Genomic DNA, 15,999 nt, shown 5'->3' on the forward strand with positions numbered 1-15,999 from the left:
TATATATATATATATATACATTTAGCGTGCAGACACTTTTTCCAACACCAATACCATGCATGTCAGTCAAGACAAGACTATTACTATATACATTATCATCAGAAAGTAGCTTCTCATTTTTTGTCAGTTAAGCATACTTTTACCCATTTTTTTCTTCCCCTTTACCCTCCTTCCCTTCCATACTAAACTGTTTTCTTCAAATTTTATTGATTCACAAAAGATCTTAAAGTATGGGCAAAGCTAGAATCTAGTGAAAAGTATACAGTAATTTTCTTCTGAAACTTTTTTTTTCTCTCTCCATTACCCCTTTTACTAAAGATAGGTATAAACTAACTTATTTGCAGAAAAGTAAAAAAGGTTAATCTCAATTTGGTCTGTTATTTGCACAAAGCCCCATAAGAATTCAATTTCTGAGGCAAGGCAACAGATACTATTGTATTATCAAACTTATGCAAATAACCATTCTGACACAAAATAAGAATGCTCACAAATATTTTCCAATTGTAAAGGAATCAGGAAGCTTATGTTTTTATTTTAAAAACTCTTTTTTTTAACGAATTGCTGAACACAACAACTCAAAAGAAAAACATCTTTAAATCTGGAAGACAAATCATAGAAGAAATTCAGTACTATTTTAGAAAAAAATCATAGAATTCTATTTTAGTCTTGTGTAATCTCTCTTTTGTGTAATCTCTTTTGTTGAATTTGCAGTGTTACTGTGGTCTGACCTTTCCATTAACATTCAGCATTATTATTGATATTTCAGAACTTGTCTCTACCATAAAGTTGGACTTTTTCTTGGTCATTTTTTGTTCTCTTATTTATCTTTCTTAGTTTTCTTGGTATAGTACTCCCTTAAGAACTTCTCAAAGAGTTGATCTGGTATTGGTAAATTCTTTCAGGTTTTGTTTATCTGAGAATGTTTTTATCTTTTCTTTCCACATGAAGGATAGTCTTGCTGGGTAAAGTGTTTTTAGTCAAAATTATTTTTCACTTAACAGTTTGAATATATTTTCCCATTCTTTCCTTGCTCACATTGTTTCCAATGAGAGGTTCAATGTTAGCCTGATAGGATATCTTTTGAAAGTGACTTGGCTTTTTTTCTCTTGACAATTTTAGTATCTTGTCTCTCTGTGTGGTTTTGGTCAATCTGGCTATACTGTACCTCTGTGGTGGTGGTTTCTAGTCATCTGGTTGGTTATACATTACTTCCTACCTTCTTGTAGTTAATTCTGAGTATTAGAGGTGTGTGGAAGGAGATAACCTGCAATATTTCTGCAGTTCTATGTCTCTGATACTCACCAAGCAACCTGCACTTTTGTCAATGGAACTGAATATTACAAATCCCTCAGAGTTTCAAGGGAATAAGTTCACCAGGGCTAAGCTGTGTGGTTTAAGTATTCAGATGTTTCAATACTGTGCATCTAGACCTGCCTAGACACTCAATGTGTGGAAGATGAGAAGCAAGGTGAGAAAGTCAAGTAATAAAAAAGGAAATAAAGGGGGAAAAGACAAAAAAAAAGACAACACAAAACAATGAAAGGGAAAAATTTCTTTTGTAAAAAACTGATATCTGTGAGGCATGCTAGTGTGTCACATGAAAGAAGCAGGGGTAGGCCCACCTCAGATACACATGGGTTCTGAAATTAGCAAGAGAAAGGAGAGGTCAGAGACAAGAGGCAGTACCTACAGATTTTTTAAAAACGTATACATAAAAGAGAAAACTTTTGAGAGAAAGGGAGAGGGACTGAGAGAGACAGAGACATAAAGAAGACAGAGATCACCCTACCTGACTTTTTGCTGGGTATTGGGCCAGAAGAAGAGGTTTGGGGCAGAAGCTTTCTGGCTAATGGTGCAGGGCTAGGCCCACATCAGATGCGCATAGATTCTGGATTTTCACTGGGTATTGGGCCAGATTCTTTGGTTGCTGTTTCTTTGATTAGGTCAAATTTTACTTTATAAAATAAAACCCAGATATTATATTTTATTTTAATTTCTTTTCTTCTTGAAGCCAAATGCAAATTCTGATTGTAATATAGATGAATATGGGTTCTGGTTAATCAAGGTCTGACTGTTTTTTATAACACTATTCTGGGAGCACTACAAATTATGCACATAAAAACTGCAGGCTGGAGTTTAAAGGTAGAGCTGAACAGCAATATGTATAACTGTGGAGAGCAGCCAGTCTGAAAGAAACACGATGTGACCTTTAGATGTATGCAGAAAAGCACTGCTGTGAGTTTCATTAACAATAGCTATGAGAGCATTTCCATACAAAACGCTATGCCTGTTGTCAGTTATCTTCCTGTTTTTGTCAATACCTGATACCCAATACTACAGGACGGTATGAGGCTAAAGAAAGTTACATGTGTTTATCAGATTATTTCCCAAAAAGATCAGAAAAGTTAAATGGCGCCAGTGGTTTTCACATCTTCAAAAGATTTACATCTAGGGACCAGCAGTTGGTGTAATGGCTATGTCGCTGGATTCCCATGTAGTCAACTGCAGTTCGAGTCCTGGACCTGGTGACTTAAAACTCACGCCAGGCGCGTGAGCATGCGCGCCCAAGATCCAGAGAGGAGAAAGGAGCAGAGGGTATTGCGGTGTGGCCATCCCCAAGGGGGTGATCTCTAGCTTTCTGTCTCTCTGTCTCTCTCTCTCTTTCTGGCGAGTGCACATGCCCTATAGCAAAAACCTCTCCCCTCCAAAAAAATTACCTAAAAACCACTGGCTTTGCATTCCATTTCCTCTTCCCCCATTTTCTGCTCTTAAAAGAATAAATCTGGGGCTGGTTCCAGATTAAAACTTCTCCATCAGAGAAGTTGGGCCCAACTAATCCTCGCTTTTCTATACTCATGTATCTTTGTGTGTTTGTTATTGTGTTTATTTATAATCCACAGCCTCCCCCAGTCACCCACTCAGAAAAACATGTTCAGCAGAGCAGGTCCCCAGCAAGTGGTGGCCAAACGTGTGGCCTCCCCACTCAGTAAAATATATTCAGCTGAACAGGTCTCAGCATCCAGCTGAATCTTCTTTCTTTCTAAGAGATCATCTTACTGAGAAGGCACTTACTACAACAAGGCTGCCATTTCCCTAAAAATGTTCAAAATTAAATGCTTTTAGGAAATTCTTCTCAGAGCCACCTAGAAATCCCTGTCCTCTGAAGATAGTTCTTTCTAAGAAAAGAGAGCAAATTGGTTAACTTGAGTTAGGAGACTCATACTGGTTTCAGACTCCTGTGTTTGCCTGGAGGGATTTGCTTTCCAAAGTTGAGTTATAGTGAAGATGTATGTGCTGGTCTGTTAGTGTTGGAAGCAACAAGGGTGGTCTCACCCTGTGAGTTCTATGAATGTTGCCCCGATTTCTGAATACCAGTAAGTCTAGTTAAGCAGAGAGGGCAAGGCATAACCACAAAGCACAAGAATGTGTATTTTATAAAGAAAAATTGAAAATTCTTGCCTTTTTGTGAATTAGTTTCTTAGAACATCATATTTGAAACTTGCTCACAACAAACCAGCCTGTCTATTCCTTGTCACAGCCAATGTTTATCATAAAAAATGCTGTCAAGCAGTGGTTGCCTTGCCTTCTTCTAACATGTAAGGAAAATGAGGCTAAGAGAAGTGACTCTTGGTCTTCCACTCTTCTCTTATCTATGAGCCAAGTTACTTCTCTTGGCTTTCTCTACCTGCCTTCCTCTCCATTCCAACCTGGTTCCATGAGTCTGGTCCCCTGTTTCACCTGTACTCTACAGAGCTCTCAATCTTTCAGCCTCTCACCTCACTCTCTGTGCTATTTCTCAATTATGGAATGGTCTTTTAGGTCATGTCTTTTCTCATATTCTTGGACTACTGAGCTCTGATGACAAACAAAACACAAACAGATCTGCATTGGTCCCACTTTAGTTTAATGCTCTATGACATACACTGACTGTCACCACGTTATTTGTAAATCCATTTGCTTTTCTTTATCTCATTCTTTATAGATGCCATTCAGAATATTTCCACCTTATTTCAGGCCTCCAATTCTGCTCTTAGAATATGATGCCATCTTATTCTCTTAGAAGATCCAGACCCTCTTCATATGTCAATTTTATCAACTACTCTCTTCCCTACTTTGACGTTTCTCTACCCAGTCCCTCTTGGTTTAGAGTAAGACATGCTTTGCTCCTCTTCAAAGAAAACATCTTTTACTTAACCCCTTTTAGAAATTTATTTATTTCTTCCATGAACCAGAAAGACAGAGAAAGTGGTAGCACCCCCAAAAGGTCTTGGTGTTACAATCCACCCCCAGCTTCAGCCAGCCATGGATCATGGGCATGCACATACCCAGCATACTTAAGGGACTCTCCAGATGCAAACCTGGAACCTTTTTATGTGAGTCAGACTCTCAGATTGCAGCATTTTATTCCCATTATCCTCTACTTAAGCTAAATATAAGGGCAACCTCAGAAAACTCATATAAAGGAAATTAAAAATAAAAACTTAGGGCCAGCAGGTGGCATTTAGGTTAAGGCAGAATGATCCCACATGGTCAACTACACAGTTCGAATTTTGGCAGCTTTAAAAACACACATAACATATGTGCATGTGCGCCCAAAATCCTGAGAGGAGAGTGGAGGAGAAAGGAATGTGGTGTGAACATTCCCTCTTGAGGATGATTTCTCTCTCTCTCTCTCTCTCTCTCTCTCTCTCTTTCTCTCTCTCTCTCTCTCTCTTTCATGAGTGCTCACACCCTATGGCAAAACTTAAAAAAAATTAATAAAATAAGCATTAAACATTTTTTTAAACATACACTCCATCAAGTTCAAGATACTTTTTAAAGTGATGAAACTAACCATTAAGTCCATCTTTTTTTTTTTTTTGGAGAGTTTTTTTACTATAGGGCACGTGCGCTCGCCCGACAGACAGAGAGAGACATAAAGACAGAAAGCGAGAAATCACCCCCCAGGCAGGATGGTCACACCGCAATCCCTTCTCTTCCATTCTCCTCTTGGGATCTTGGGCACGCACGCACTCGCACCCGCGTGAGTTTTAAGCCACCGGGTCCAGGACACAAACTGTGGTTGACTACGTGAGAATCCAGCGACATAGCCATTATGCTAACTGCTGGTTCCCTTGAGTTCACATCTCTAAGGCTCCTGGGAATTCAACTATGTCCATGCAGTCTTTTTTAACATTATTAAAGGAAGAAAAAATAGTGCCCTTTAAAGATTTCTTTTAAAGAAAGAATAATTTTTTATTTAACTTTACTAATTTATTTTAATTTGACAAGAGGGGGACAGAGTGAGAGAGAGAGTGGGGGAGAGATAGAGAAAGCAAGCCACCAGTCTGGGACTCTAACTGTGGTCTGCCATGTGTGACTCCAGGGCCCTTAACCACCACACCACCTGCCAGCCCACCTTTAAAGACTTTTTTAAGATTAGGAAATAAAAAAAATGTCAGAAAGAACCAAATTAGGACCATAGAGTGAATGTCTCTGACCTCTCATTAAAACTCTTGCAAAATTGACCTTGTTTGATGAGAAGAATGAGCAGGAACACTGTCATTGTGGAGAAGGACTCTCTGGGGAAGATTTTCTGGGTATTTTCCTGCTAAAGGTTGGGCTGATTTCCTCAAAACTCTCTCATAATGAAAAATATTGTCATTCTTTGGCCCTTCAAAAACTCAACAGACAAAATGCCTTGAGTATTTCAAAAAACTTCTATGACCTTTGTTCTTTCTATTTATTTATTTATTATTATTATTGTTTGTACATTCAATAGCTATACATAATTTAGATTATAAAGAGACTTTACACTGCAAAATATACACCTCAGACCAGTTCAGTTCAGAATACTAAGCACATCATCAACAACAGATAATAAGCCATATCTTTGTCCCATAAATGTCTTACATCTCTATTTTTTCCCTAAAATTTCCATTTCTATATTCTTTCCCTCTCCCACTCTCTTTCCACTTTGTATCCAGTGTCCGTAACAATTTTCAATGCTTTTATATCCTCCAGACTTTGAGTTTCTACCAGAGTGTGGACAGTCAGTATATGTTAGGTGAAGACATACAAGTGTCTGTTTCATAGCCTGACTTGTATTCAAGTTATCACTCTCTTATCTGAGGTAGAGTTTACAAAAGTTTTCTACCATTTCAAGGGTTGTCGGTTCACATTAATTAATTTGTCCTTTGCTGTGCAGAAACATCCTCATCTGATGTAATCCCGTTGTCTATTTTGGGTATTATTGCCTCTGCTTTGAGGGTCTTACTTAAAAATTCTTTGCTTACCCCCAAATCTCCCAGAGTTTCCCTAGTGTTTTCCACCAGTAGTTTTATAGTTTGCGGTCTTAGGTTTAGATCTTTGATCCACTTTGAGTTGATTTCTTAAGTCTCTGTTCTGTTCCATTGTTCTTCATATCTGTTTTTTGTGCCAATACCATGCCATGCTGTTTTGATTATCACAGCTGTGTAATATATTTTGGGGTCAGAAAGTGAGATTCCACCCACTCCATTCTTCTTGTGCAGTATTTCTTTGTAATACTAATTCTTTTATGATTCCAGACAAATTCTATGATTGCCTTTTCTATATCTGTGAAGAATTTCTCTCACAATTTGATTGATTGGAATTGCATTAAATATGTAGATTAATTTGGGTAGAATTGTTATTTTGATTATATTAATTCTCCCAGTCCAGGAACATGAGATATCTTTCTACTTTTTTGTGTCCTTTTTATTTCTTTTTAATATTTTCATAGTTTTCCTTGCAGAGGTATTTGATCTCCTTTGTTAGGTTTATTCCTAGGTATCTTATATTTTTTGTGGTTACAGTAAATGGGATTACTTTCTTCACTTCTACTTCTGTCTGCTTGTTGTTTTTATATAGAAATGCTATAGATTTTTGTAGGTTAATTTTGTATCCTACCACTTTGCTGTATTCATTTATTACTTTAAGAAGTTTTTTTTTTGAATACTATTGGATCTTTTATATATACAATTGTGTCATCTGAAAATAGAGATAATTTTAGCTCTTCTTCCCCTATTGGAATACCTTTTATTTCATTCTCTTGTTTAATCACTTTGGCTAGAACTTCTAGTACTATACTGAATAAGAGTGGAGAGAGTGGGCAGCCTTGTCTTGTACCAGTTTTTAGTGGAAAAGCTTTCAACTTTTCCTCATTAAGTATAAAATTAGTTATTGGTTTTACATTGAAAACTTTTATTATGATGAGAAAGGGTCCTTCTATGCCAATTTTACTGAGAGTCTTAATCATGAGTCAATGTTGTATTTTGTCAAATGCTTTTCTTGCGTGATTGAAATAATCATATGGTTTTTATCTTTCTGTCTGCGAATATGGTGTATTATATTTATGGTTTTGCATATGTTTAGCCACCCTTACATCCCTAGGATAAAGCTTACCTGGTCATGATGAATAATCTTTTTTATATGCTGTTAGATATGGTTTGCAAGTATCTTATTGAGAATCTTTGCATCTATATTCATCATGGATATAGGTCTGTAGTTTTCCTTTTTTGTCATATCTTTATCTTTTTGGGGAATGAGGGTGATGAAGGTTTCATATAATGAATTTGGAAGAGTTCCTTCCTTTTGGATATCTAGGAATAGTTTGAATAGAATGGGTGTTACCCATTTAAATGTTTTGTAAAATTTAGAAGTGAAGCCATCAGGACCTGGGCCTTTCTTTGCTGGGAGGTTATTTATTACTAATTCAATCTCATGGCTTGTTATGGGTCTATTCAGGCTTTTTATGTCCTCCTGAGTCAATCTTGGTAGATTATATGTGTCCAGGAATTTGTACATCTCATCCAGGTTTTCTTGTTTCATGGTATTTAGTCGCTCATAGTATCCTTTAATGATGTTTTGTATTTCTGTCGTGACTATTATAATATTGTCTGTTTCATTGTGAATTTGATTTATCTGGTTCGTTTATTCTTCTTAATTAGTCTAGATAATGGTATGTCAATCTTATGTATCTCTCCAAAGAATGAGCTTTTGCTTTCATTTATTTCTGTATAATTAATTGGTTTCCTATTTCTTTTATTTCTTCTTGAATCATCATTATTTCTTTTCTCCTGGCATTTTTTTATTTTTTTTCCAATTCCCTGAAGGAATGATACTAGGTTATCCTTTTGCCACCTTTCTATTTTTTTCTTAGGTGCACTAATTGTTATGAACTTCACTCTTAATGACTACTTTGCAGTGTCCCATAGATTATTCATTCGATTTCAATCTTAATGTCTTTGATAGTTGTGAAGTCATCCAGAAATCAGTTTTTTAGTTTCCATGTATTTGTATGTTTTTGAGTGATTTTTTTTTTCTGAAAATAATATTAGGTTTAATTCTATCATGGTCAGAAAAGATGCTGGATATAGTTTCTATGACTTTGAACCTGTAAAGACTGGTTTGTGTCCTATCATGTGGTCAGTCTTCGAGAAGGTACCATGCACAGCTTAGAAAAATGTCTATTTTGTGGTTTTCAGGTGGAAAGTTTTATAGATGTTTGTCAAGTCCATCTGATTTATGGTATCATTTAAGTCCTGCATTTCTTTGCATTTTTTTTTGTCTCATTGATCTGTCTAAAGAAGATAATGGAGTGTGGAGATCTCCAACAATTAGTGTGCTACCATTGATTTCTCCTTTTTGATCTTTACATATTTGGGTACTCCTATATTGGGTGCATATATCTTCTTGATGCATTAGCTCCTTTGCTATGATATAATGCCCTTCTTTGTCTCTTCATACTGTTTTTGTTTTAATGCCTATTTTTTCTGAAGTCAATATAGTGACTCCTGCTCTTTTTCAGTTTTCATTTGCATGGAATACCTTTTTCTAGCCCTTTACCTTTAAGCTATGTATGTCTTTATCCATGATATGGGTTTATTGTAGGTAGTAGAGAGTGGGTTTCTGAGTTTTTATTTTTTCAGCTAGTCTGTGACTTTCGATCAGGGAATTTAATCTATTAACTTTCAACATTATTATCGATATTTCCAGACTTGTTCCTACCATTGAATTGGCCATATTTTTTGTTGTTTTTTTTATTCTCTTATTACTGTCCGTCTATCTTTAGTTTTCTTAGTATAGTACTCCTTTCAGAATTTCTTGACAAGCTGGTCTAGAGTTGGTCAATTCTTTCAATTTTTGTTTATCCGAGAACGTTTTTATCTTTTTTTCCTCATATGAAAGATGATCTTGCTGGGTATAGTATTCTTGGTTGAAATTGTTTCTCATTTAACACTTCGAATATATTTCTCCATTTTTCCCTTGCTTAGATTGTATTCAATGAGAGGTCCATTATTAACCTGATGTGAAAATCTTTGTAAGTGACTTGACGTTTCCCTTTTGCCAATTTTAGTATCTTTGTGGTTTTAGCCAATCTGGCTAAGATGTGCTGTGGTGAAGGTCTTGGGTTGATTCTATTTGAGGTTCTTTGTATTTCTTGGGTCTGAATGTTTGAGTGCTTCTCTAGACATGGAAAGTGTTCTTTCTGGATTTCATGGAATAGATTATCAATGCCCTTATTAGTTTCTTCATCTTCCAGGATACCAATAATTCAAGTGTTTGGACATTTCATGGTATCTAGTATTTCTTGTATATTATCTTCATTTTTTCTTGTATTTTTCTCATTTTTTTGATAATTTTTTGTAGATCAGAAGTTTTGTCTTCTATATCTGAGATTCAATTTTCTACATGATCTAACCCAGTTTTAATACTTTTGAGGGAAGTTTTGATTTCCTGTATTACAACCTTCATATCTAACAGTTCTATTTGATACTTTTTTATGGTGTCCAATTTTTCTTTCTTATTGTGGAATGACTTCCTCATCTCTTAGAGCTCATTCTCTCTTTTCTCTTGCATCTCATAACACTTTGTCACCATTAATATTCTAAATTCTTTTTCGGACCTTTCGGTAATATCCTCTAATTTTCCCTACTTGGAGACAAGTCATTGTGTTCCCTAGCTGGAGATGTATTGATTTTTTCATCCTTGAGGCTTTTCTCTGATTTTTAGTCATTTGGTAATGTATTCACTTTTGACTAATTTCTTGGAGAAGGATTCTGTAACTGTGAGCTTGTGTGTTTCCTTTTGATGTGAAATAATTTGATATTATTTTCTCCCTTCTACTCTGTCTTCCACTGTGGTAACAACAGGAGGAATTTTGAAATCACATTCAGGAAGAAGAATTTCTATCTTTTTACAGCCAGTTCAATTAAGGGAAAAGAATTCTCTGAGTTTCACAGCGTTCAGATGTTTGTCTACTATGCACCTAGACCTCTCTAGGCAGTGGGTAAAGGCCAAGCAGTAAAATGAGAAAGTAAGTTTAAAGAAAAAAGAAAGTAGACAAGACCAGCATTTGGCATAATGACTATGTAGCTGGACTCCCATGTAGTTGACCACAGTTCGAGTCCTAGACCCAGTGGCTTAAAGTCACGTCAGGCGCGTGTGCATGCATGCCCAAGATCTCGAGAAGATAATGGAGGAGAAGGGATTGTGGTGTCGCCATCCCCCCTGGGGAGTGATTTCTTGTTTTCTTCCTCTGTCTCTGTATTTGTCTTTATGGCGAGTGCACACACCCTATAGAAAAAAAACTATGCCGCCCCCTCCCCCCCCAAAAAAAAAGAGAGGAAGAAAGTAGAAAACAGAAATAGGAAGAAAAAGCAAAGAAATGTGAATAAAAAGACAAAACAAAAAGTACAGAAAAAGGCAGAAAACACGCCACAGAAAATAAAATTAAGGTAAAAATGAAAACCGTGTGGCATAGCAGAGGCAGAGATGGAGATACCTGCAAGTATTCTGTCCTTACTAGCACTAAGGTCTGGAAGGGGGAAAGGCTGGTTGAGGACTTCAAATCAGTGAAGCTGGACCCTGGAAAGGGCAGTAGAGGCAGAGATGTAGATTCCTGCAGGTGTTCTGTCCTTACTAGCACTAGGGTTGGGGAGGTGGAGTGACTTGGGTGGGGACTTCACAGCAGTGAAGCTGGACTTGAGAAAGGGCACCAGAGGCATAGATGGAGATGTCTGCAAGTCCTGCAAGTATTCTGTCCTATAAGAGAGAAGGAGAGACTAATTAACAAGAGAAAGGCACAGGGAAATAAAACTTTTTATTTATTTATTTATTTTTAGTTAGAAAAGAGAAAAGAACAGGATAGAGATTTTGCCTACCTTACTAGCATTAGGGTCTAGAAGAGGGACAGCCCTGGCTGGGGGCTTTACAGCATTGAAGGTGGACCCAGAAAAGGGCAGCAGAGGCAGAGATGGAGATGCCTGCAAGTATTCTGTACTTACTAGTGCTAGGGTCTGGAAGGGGGTGGGGGGCTGGCTGGGTTCTTCACAACAGTGAAAAAGACCCAGGAAAGGGCTTCAGAGACAGATATGGACAAACTTTGTTCTTGACCAGTCCACTTTTGCTTTGACTGGACCAATTCCATCTTTTAGTAGCCATTGCTTTGATTATGCTTTGTCTTCAGGATCATACTGATAAAGCCATGTGTCGTCTCCTGTTATAATTCTCTAGAGAAATACTTCAAGATCTTGATCTTGTTTTAAATTTCTATTGAATGCTCTGCTCTTCTGTGCAGCTGACCTTGGCACAACAGTTTTGGCACCCATCAAGTAGAAAGTTTCCTCAACCTTTGTTTTTTCAGTTGTAATTGTGTAAGCTGAACCAGCTGGCATATACACAGAATTGGCTATTGCTTCTCCTGTTAACCCATTGGTCATCTTGAATTGAGGCATGAAAAGCATTATTTTTTTCTTCTGAAATTGATGTGGATGGTCTGTAGATATAATCTATCTTCAGCACTGTATCTCCCTTCTTAAAATTAGTTATTCATTTGTAAAATGCTGATTTCATTGGGACACTGTCCCTGTAAACATTTTGTAAAGCATAAATTCTTTCACCATTCTTCCACCTGAGCTTCACACAAATTTGATATTTGTTCTTGATTCAATTTTAGCAGAATTCATGTTGCTCTGTCAGGTGCACTTTAAAAATGATATCTAATCTCTAGCAGTGCCTAAATTAGATTCTTTTTTAAAATAATTTTTAATATTTTTATTTTTTTCTTTTGTCCTAAATTAGATTCTATCTAGACATGTTATGTCAATTTAGTATGAGTTTGAGTGCCAAAAAACCCTGAAATTCATGTGCAGTTTATCATAATATTCATTTTCTATGAATTATTTGAAGACCATTCATATATACATATGTGATATGTGTGTGTTTGTGCCTATGCATTTAAGTTATTTTTAGAAACCCTTCTCTCCATCTACCACTCCATCTCTCCTACGATCACTACTAACATTCTCAACACAGTAGCTTCTACCAGCTGCACCTCCAAATTCACTATGACTTATTTGGTAAAATGGGATGGATCATCATTGACCTCCAAATCACAAAAGCCAAAGACTTTTTCATTCACACTCATCCTCCTCAACATCTCTGTAGCTGTTGACCATGTTGACCTTTCCTTCCTTCCCCAAATTCTTTTAACCACTGCTATCAAGAACTTTACTTTCTTTGAGTTCTCCTATGACCTCTCTGAATGACCTTTCTCAAGTATCTATTTCTCCTTTTGATTCTGTCAATTTGTAATTTATGTATTTTGGGACTATATTGTTAGCAACGTATCTGTTTATAACTAAAGTGTGTTCTTGATAAATTGACCTATTGATAATTATGAAATGCTTATCTTTGGCTCTAGTAACAATATTTGTCTTAAAGTCTATTTTGATGGATATCAGTATAGCCACTCCACCTCAGTGTTGGTTACTGTCACCATGGTATTTTCTTTCCATCATTTTATTATCAAAACATTTTTTTGAGAAATTTTTTGCTATAGGATGTGTGTGTTTGCCAGAAACACAGAGAGATATAGAGACGGAAAGTGAAAAATCACCCCCTTGGAGGATGGCCATGCCACAGTCCCTTCTCCTCCTAGGATCTTGGGCATGCATGCACACACACCTGGCATAAGTTTGAAGCCACTGGTCTGGGACTCAAACTGCAGTCAGCCACATGGGAGTCCAACAACATAACTGTTATGCCACCTGCTGGCCCCTGTCAAAATATTTTTGTCTTTGAATCCTAAGTATGCATGTCACATAACTAGATTATGTGTTTTTAATTTCCTTTGCCAATTTCTTCCTTAAACTTTAATTTCTAATAAGGTAAGATTTATGCCAGTCTATACTCTGCCTTAGACTTTAACTTCTAATAAGGTAAGATTTATGCCAGTCTATAGGATATTTGTGCGTGTGTGTGTGTGTGTGTGTGTGTGTGTGTATATGTATGTATGTGTGTGAGTGTGTGTGTGTGTATACCTGACTATTGGATGTATATACATCTTAGTCTTTTCTATTTATCTATTCTTTCATTACTACTATCTTTGAAGTTAAATAGATCATTTTAGTGTACTATGTAATTCTTTTACTACATATTTTTATTTTCTTGATGATGGTTGCTCTGGAGATTATCATGAATTCTTGATTTATAATCTAGTTTGAATTTATGCCAGCTTGACTTTAATAGTATACATAAATCTTATGTTTATATAGCCTCTTTTGAGGGATATGCTGATACAGGTCCAAATACGGACCTTGACTTGCCTTTACTTACTTCATAATTTCCCTGGGACATTCAACTGTTCATGTAAGGATAATAGATCCTTTACTAGGCTCCATTTTTCTTGCAGATTTCTCAAAGCCACCCAACATCAAGACTGAGGTACCTACAACTATGCAATCTCCCTTGGAAGGTAAGTTTTACTAGGATTCTTTGAGAGTAAGAGAAATCTGAAATAGTTGCATGGAAGTCAAGGGAAGGAAAGAGCTCCAGTGTCATTGGATAGAGACTAGGGCCCACTGGATTCCATAAAAAGAACATGTCAGTAAAATAATGGGGAAAAAAAGAGAAAGATAGAAATGTGCTAAGGGTAGTTAAGAAGTGGAATCATGAATATATAAACTCTTCTTTGTGAACATTTCTTTATTTTTTATTATTTATTTATTTATTATCATCATAATCTTGTTTATATTACACTGAATTGCATACAATTTTAGAGTGCATTACATTTCTTTTTCCAGAGGGATTGCCATGCATATCAGTCAATACAGAGACATTAAAATTCCCACTTCATAATTCAATATCTTTTCATTGTTCTTCCCAATCATTATTATTATTATTTCAGTTTTTTAAACCAATCAATCACTATTTTTCATTTTGCTTGTAAAAAGACTTTACCCAACATGAAATACTTCTTAGACCAATCCAGTTGAGAATACTATACACGTCATCATCAACAGGTAATAAACCATATCTGTGCCTTACAAATGTCATGCCTCTCTATTTGTTCTCTTGCTATCTTTCTCTATACTCTTCTTCCCCTCCACCATTCCACACTGTCTTATCCTCGTTAAATATTTTCACTGCTTTTATGTCCTCCAATATTTCACTCTCTACCGTAGAGTGCAGATAGTTGGAATATATTAAGTGGATACATACAGTATCTTTCTTTCATAACCTGGCTTACTTCACTAAGCAATATATCCTCCATATGTGACCACTTTCTATCAAATGCCAGGGTCTTGTTATTTTTTATGGCTGAGTAATATTCCATATAGGATATGTGCCACACTTTTTCCATCCATTCATTAGTTTCTGGACATTTAGGTTGGTTCCATGTCCTGGTAATCATGAATAATGCTGCAATAAACAAAATAATTGATGTACAAGCATTTTCCGAATGAGTGTTCTCCTGTCTTTTGGGTAGATACCCAGAAGTGGGATTGTTGTATCAAATTGTAGTTCTATCTGTAGATCTTTGAGGAATTTTTATATTGTTCTCCACAGTGGCTGAACCAGTTTACATTCCCACCAACGTGTAGGAGAATTCTCTTTTCACCGCATCCCCACCAACACTTATCACTTTTTTCCTTTTATTTTTTTTCATTTCACTTTTTTCCATACATTCGATCACACTATTATTTGTCTTACAAAATGGATATTTCAACAGGTGAGCATTTCTCCCTAGTACTGTTGATAAAACTAGGAAATATCTTCAACAGATAATACCACATCTCTTTGTTCCATTAATGCTTTGCCTCCCTGTCCCTCCCCCAAATGTCCTTCCTCACTTTTTATATTCTTAATCTTTGCCATTCTGACAGGGGTTAGGTGGTATCTCATTGTGTTTTTATCTACATCTCCCTTATGATGAGGGATGTTGAGCATTTCCTCATATGCTTTTTGGCTGTTTATATGTCTTCCTTAGAGAGATTTTTGTTCAGCTCATTTTCTCATCTTTTAATTGGGTTAATCATTTTTTCTTGCATAAGGCACTTGAGTTCCAAGTGTATTCTGGTTATCATTCCATTGTCTGAGGCATATTTTACAAAAATATTTTCCCATTCTGAGGGATATTGATACACACTTGTTACTGTGTCCTTTGCTGTGCAGAAAATTCTTAGTCTGATATAGTCCCACTTGTATATTTTAGGGATTATTTCCTGTGCTTTGGGAGTCTTATTTAAGAAGTATTTACCTACTCCAATGTCTCCCAGAGTTTCTCCAGCATTTTCCACCAGTAGTTTTATTGTTTGAGGTCTTAGGTTCAGATCTTGATCCATTTTGAGTTGATTTTTGTTAATGGAGAAATATGGGGGTTTAGTTTCATCTTTCTGCAGGTGGATACCCAGTTTTTCCAGCACCATTTACTAAAGAGGTTTTCCTTTTCCCAATGGTTTGATTGATACCCTTTGTCAAAAATCAGTTGGCTGTAAGCTTTGGGGGTTATTTCTGGGGTCTCTATTCTAGTCCATTGGACCATAAGTCTCTTTTTGTGCCAATACCATGCTGTTTTGATGACCACAGCTTTATAGTATATCTTGAAATCAGGGAGTGATATACCTCCTATTCCATTCTTCTTGCACAGAATTGCTTTTGCAATATATATATATATATATATATATATATATATATATATATATATATATATTT

The 15,999-nt window shown here is 36.2% G+C and overlaps 1 protein-coding gene across 1 annotated transcript in view; it reads left to right on the forward strand.

Annotated features, from left to right (window-relative positions):
• VSIG4 (V-set and immunoglobulin domain containing 4) overlaps nt 1–15,999 on the forward strand; it is a 35,000-nt gene that overhangs the window by 8,728 nt on the left and 10,273 nt on the right. The window contains exon 4 of the mRNA XM_006169137.3: nt 13,697–13,759. Coding sequence (XP_006169199.1) covers nt 13,697–13,759 — 63 coding nt within the window. The remainder of the gene's footprint in view (nt 1–13,696; nt 13,760–15,999) is intronic.

This window comes from Tupaia chinensis, unplaced genomic scaffold, assembly GCF_000334495.1.
Source record: "Tupaia chinensis unplaced genomic scaffold, TupChi_1.0 Scaffold146784_1, whole genome shotgun sequence".
Taxonomy (NCBI): Eukaryota; Metazoa; Chordata; class Mammalia; order Scandentia; family Tupaiidae; genus Tupaia; species Tupaia belangeri.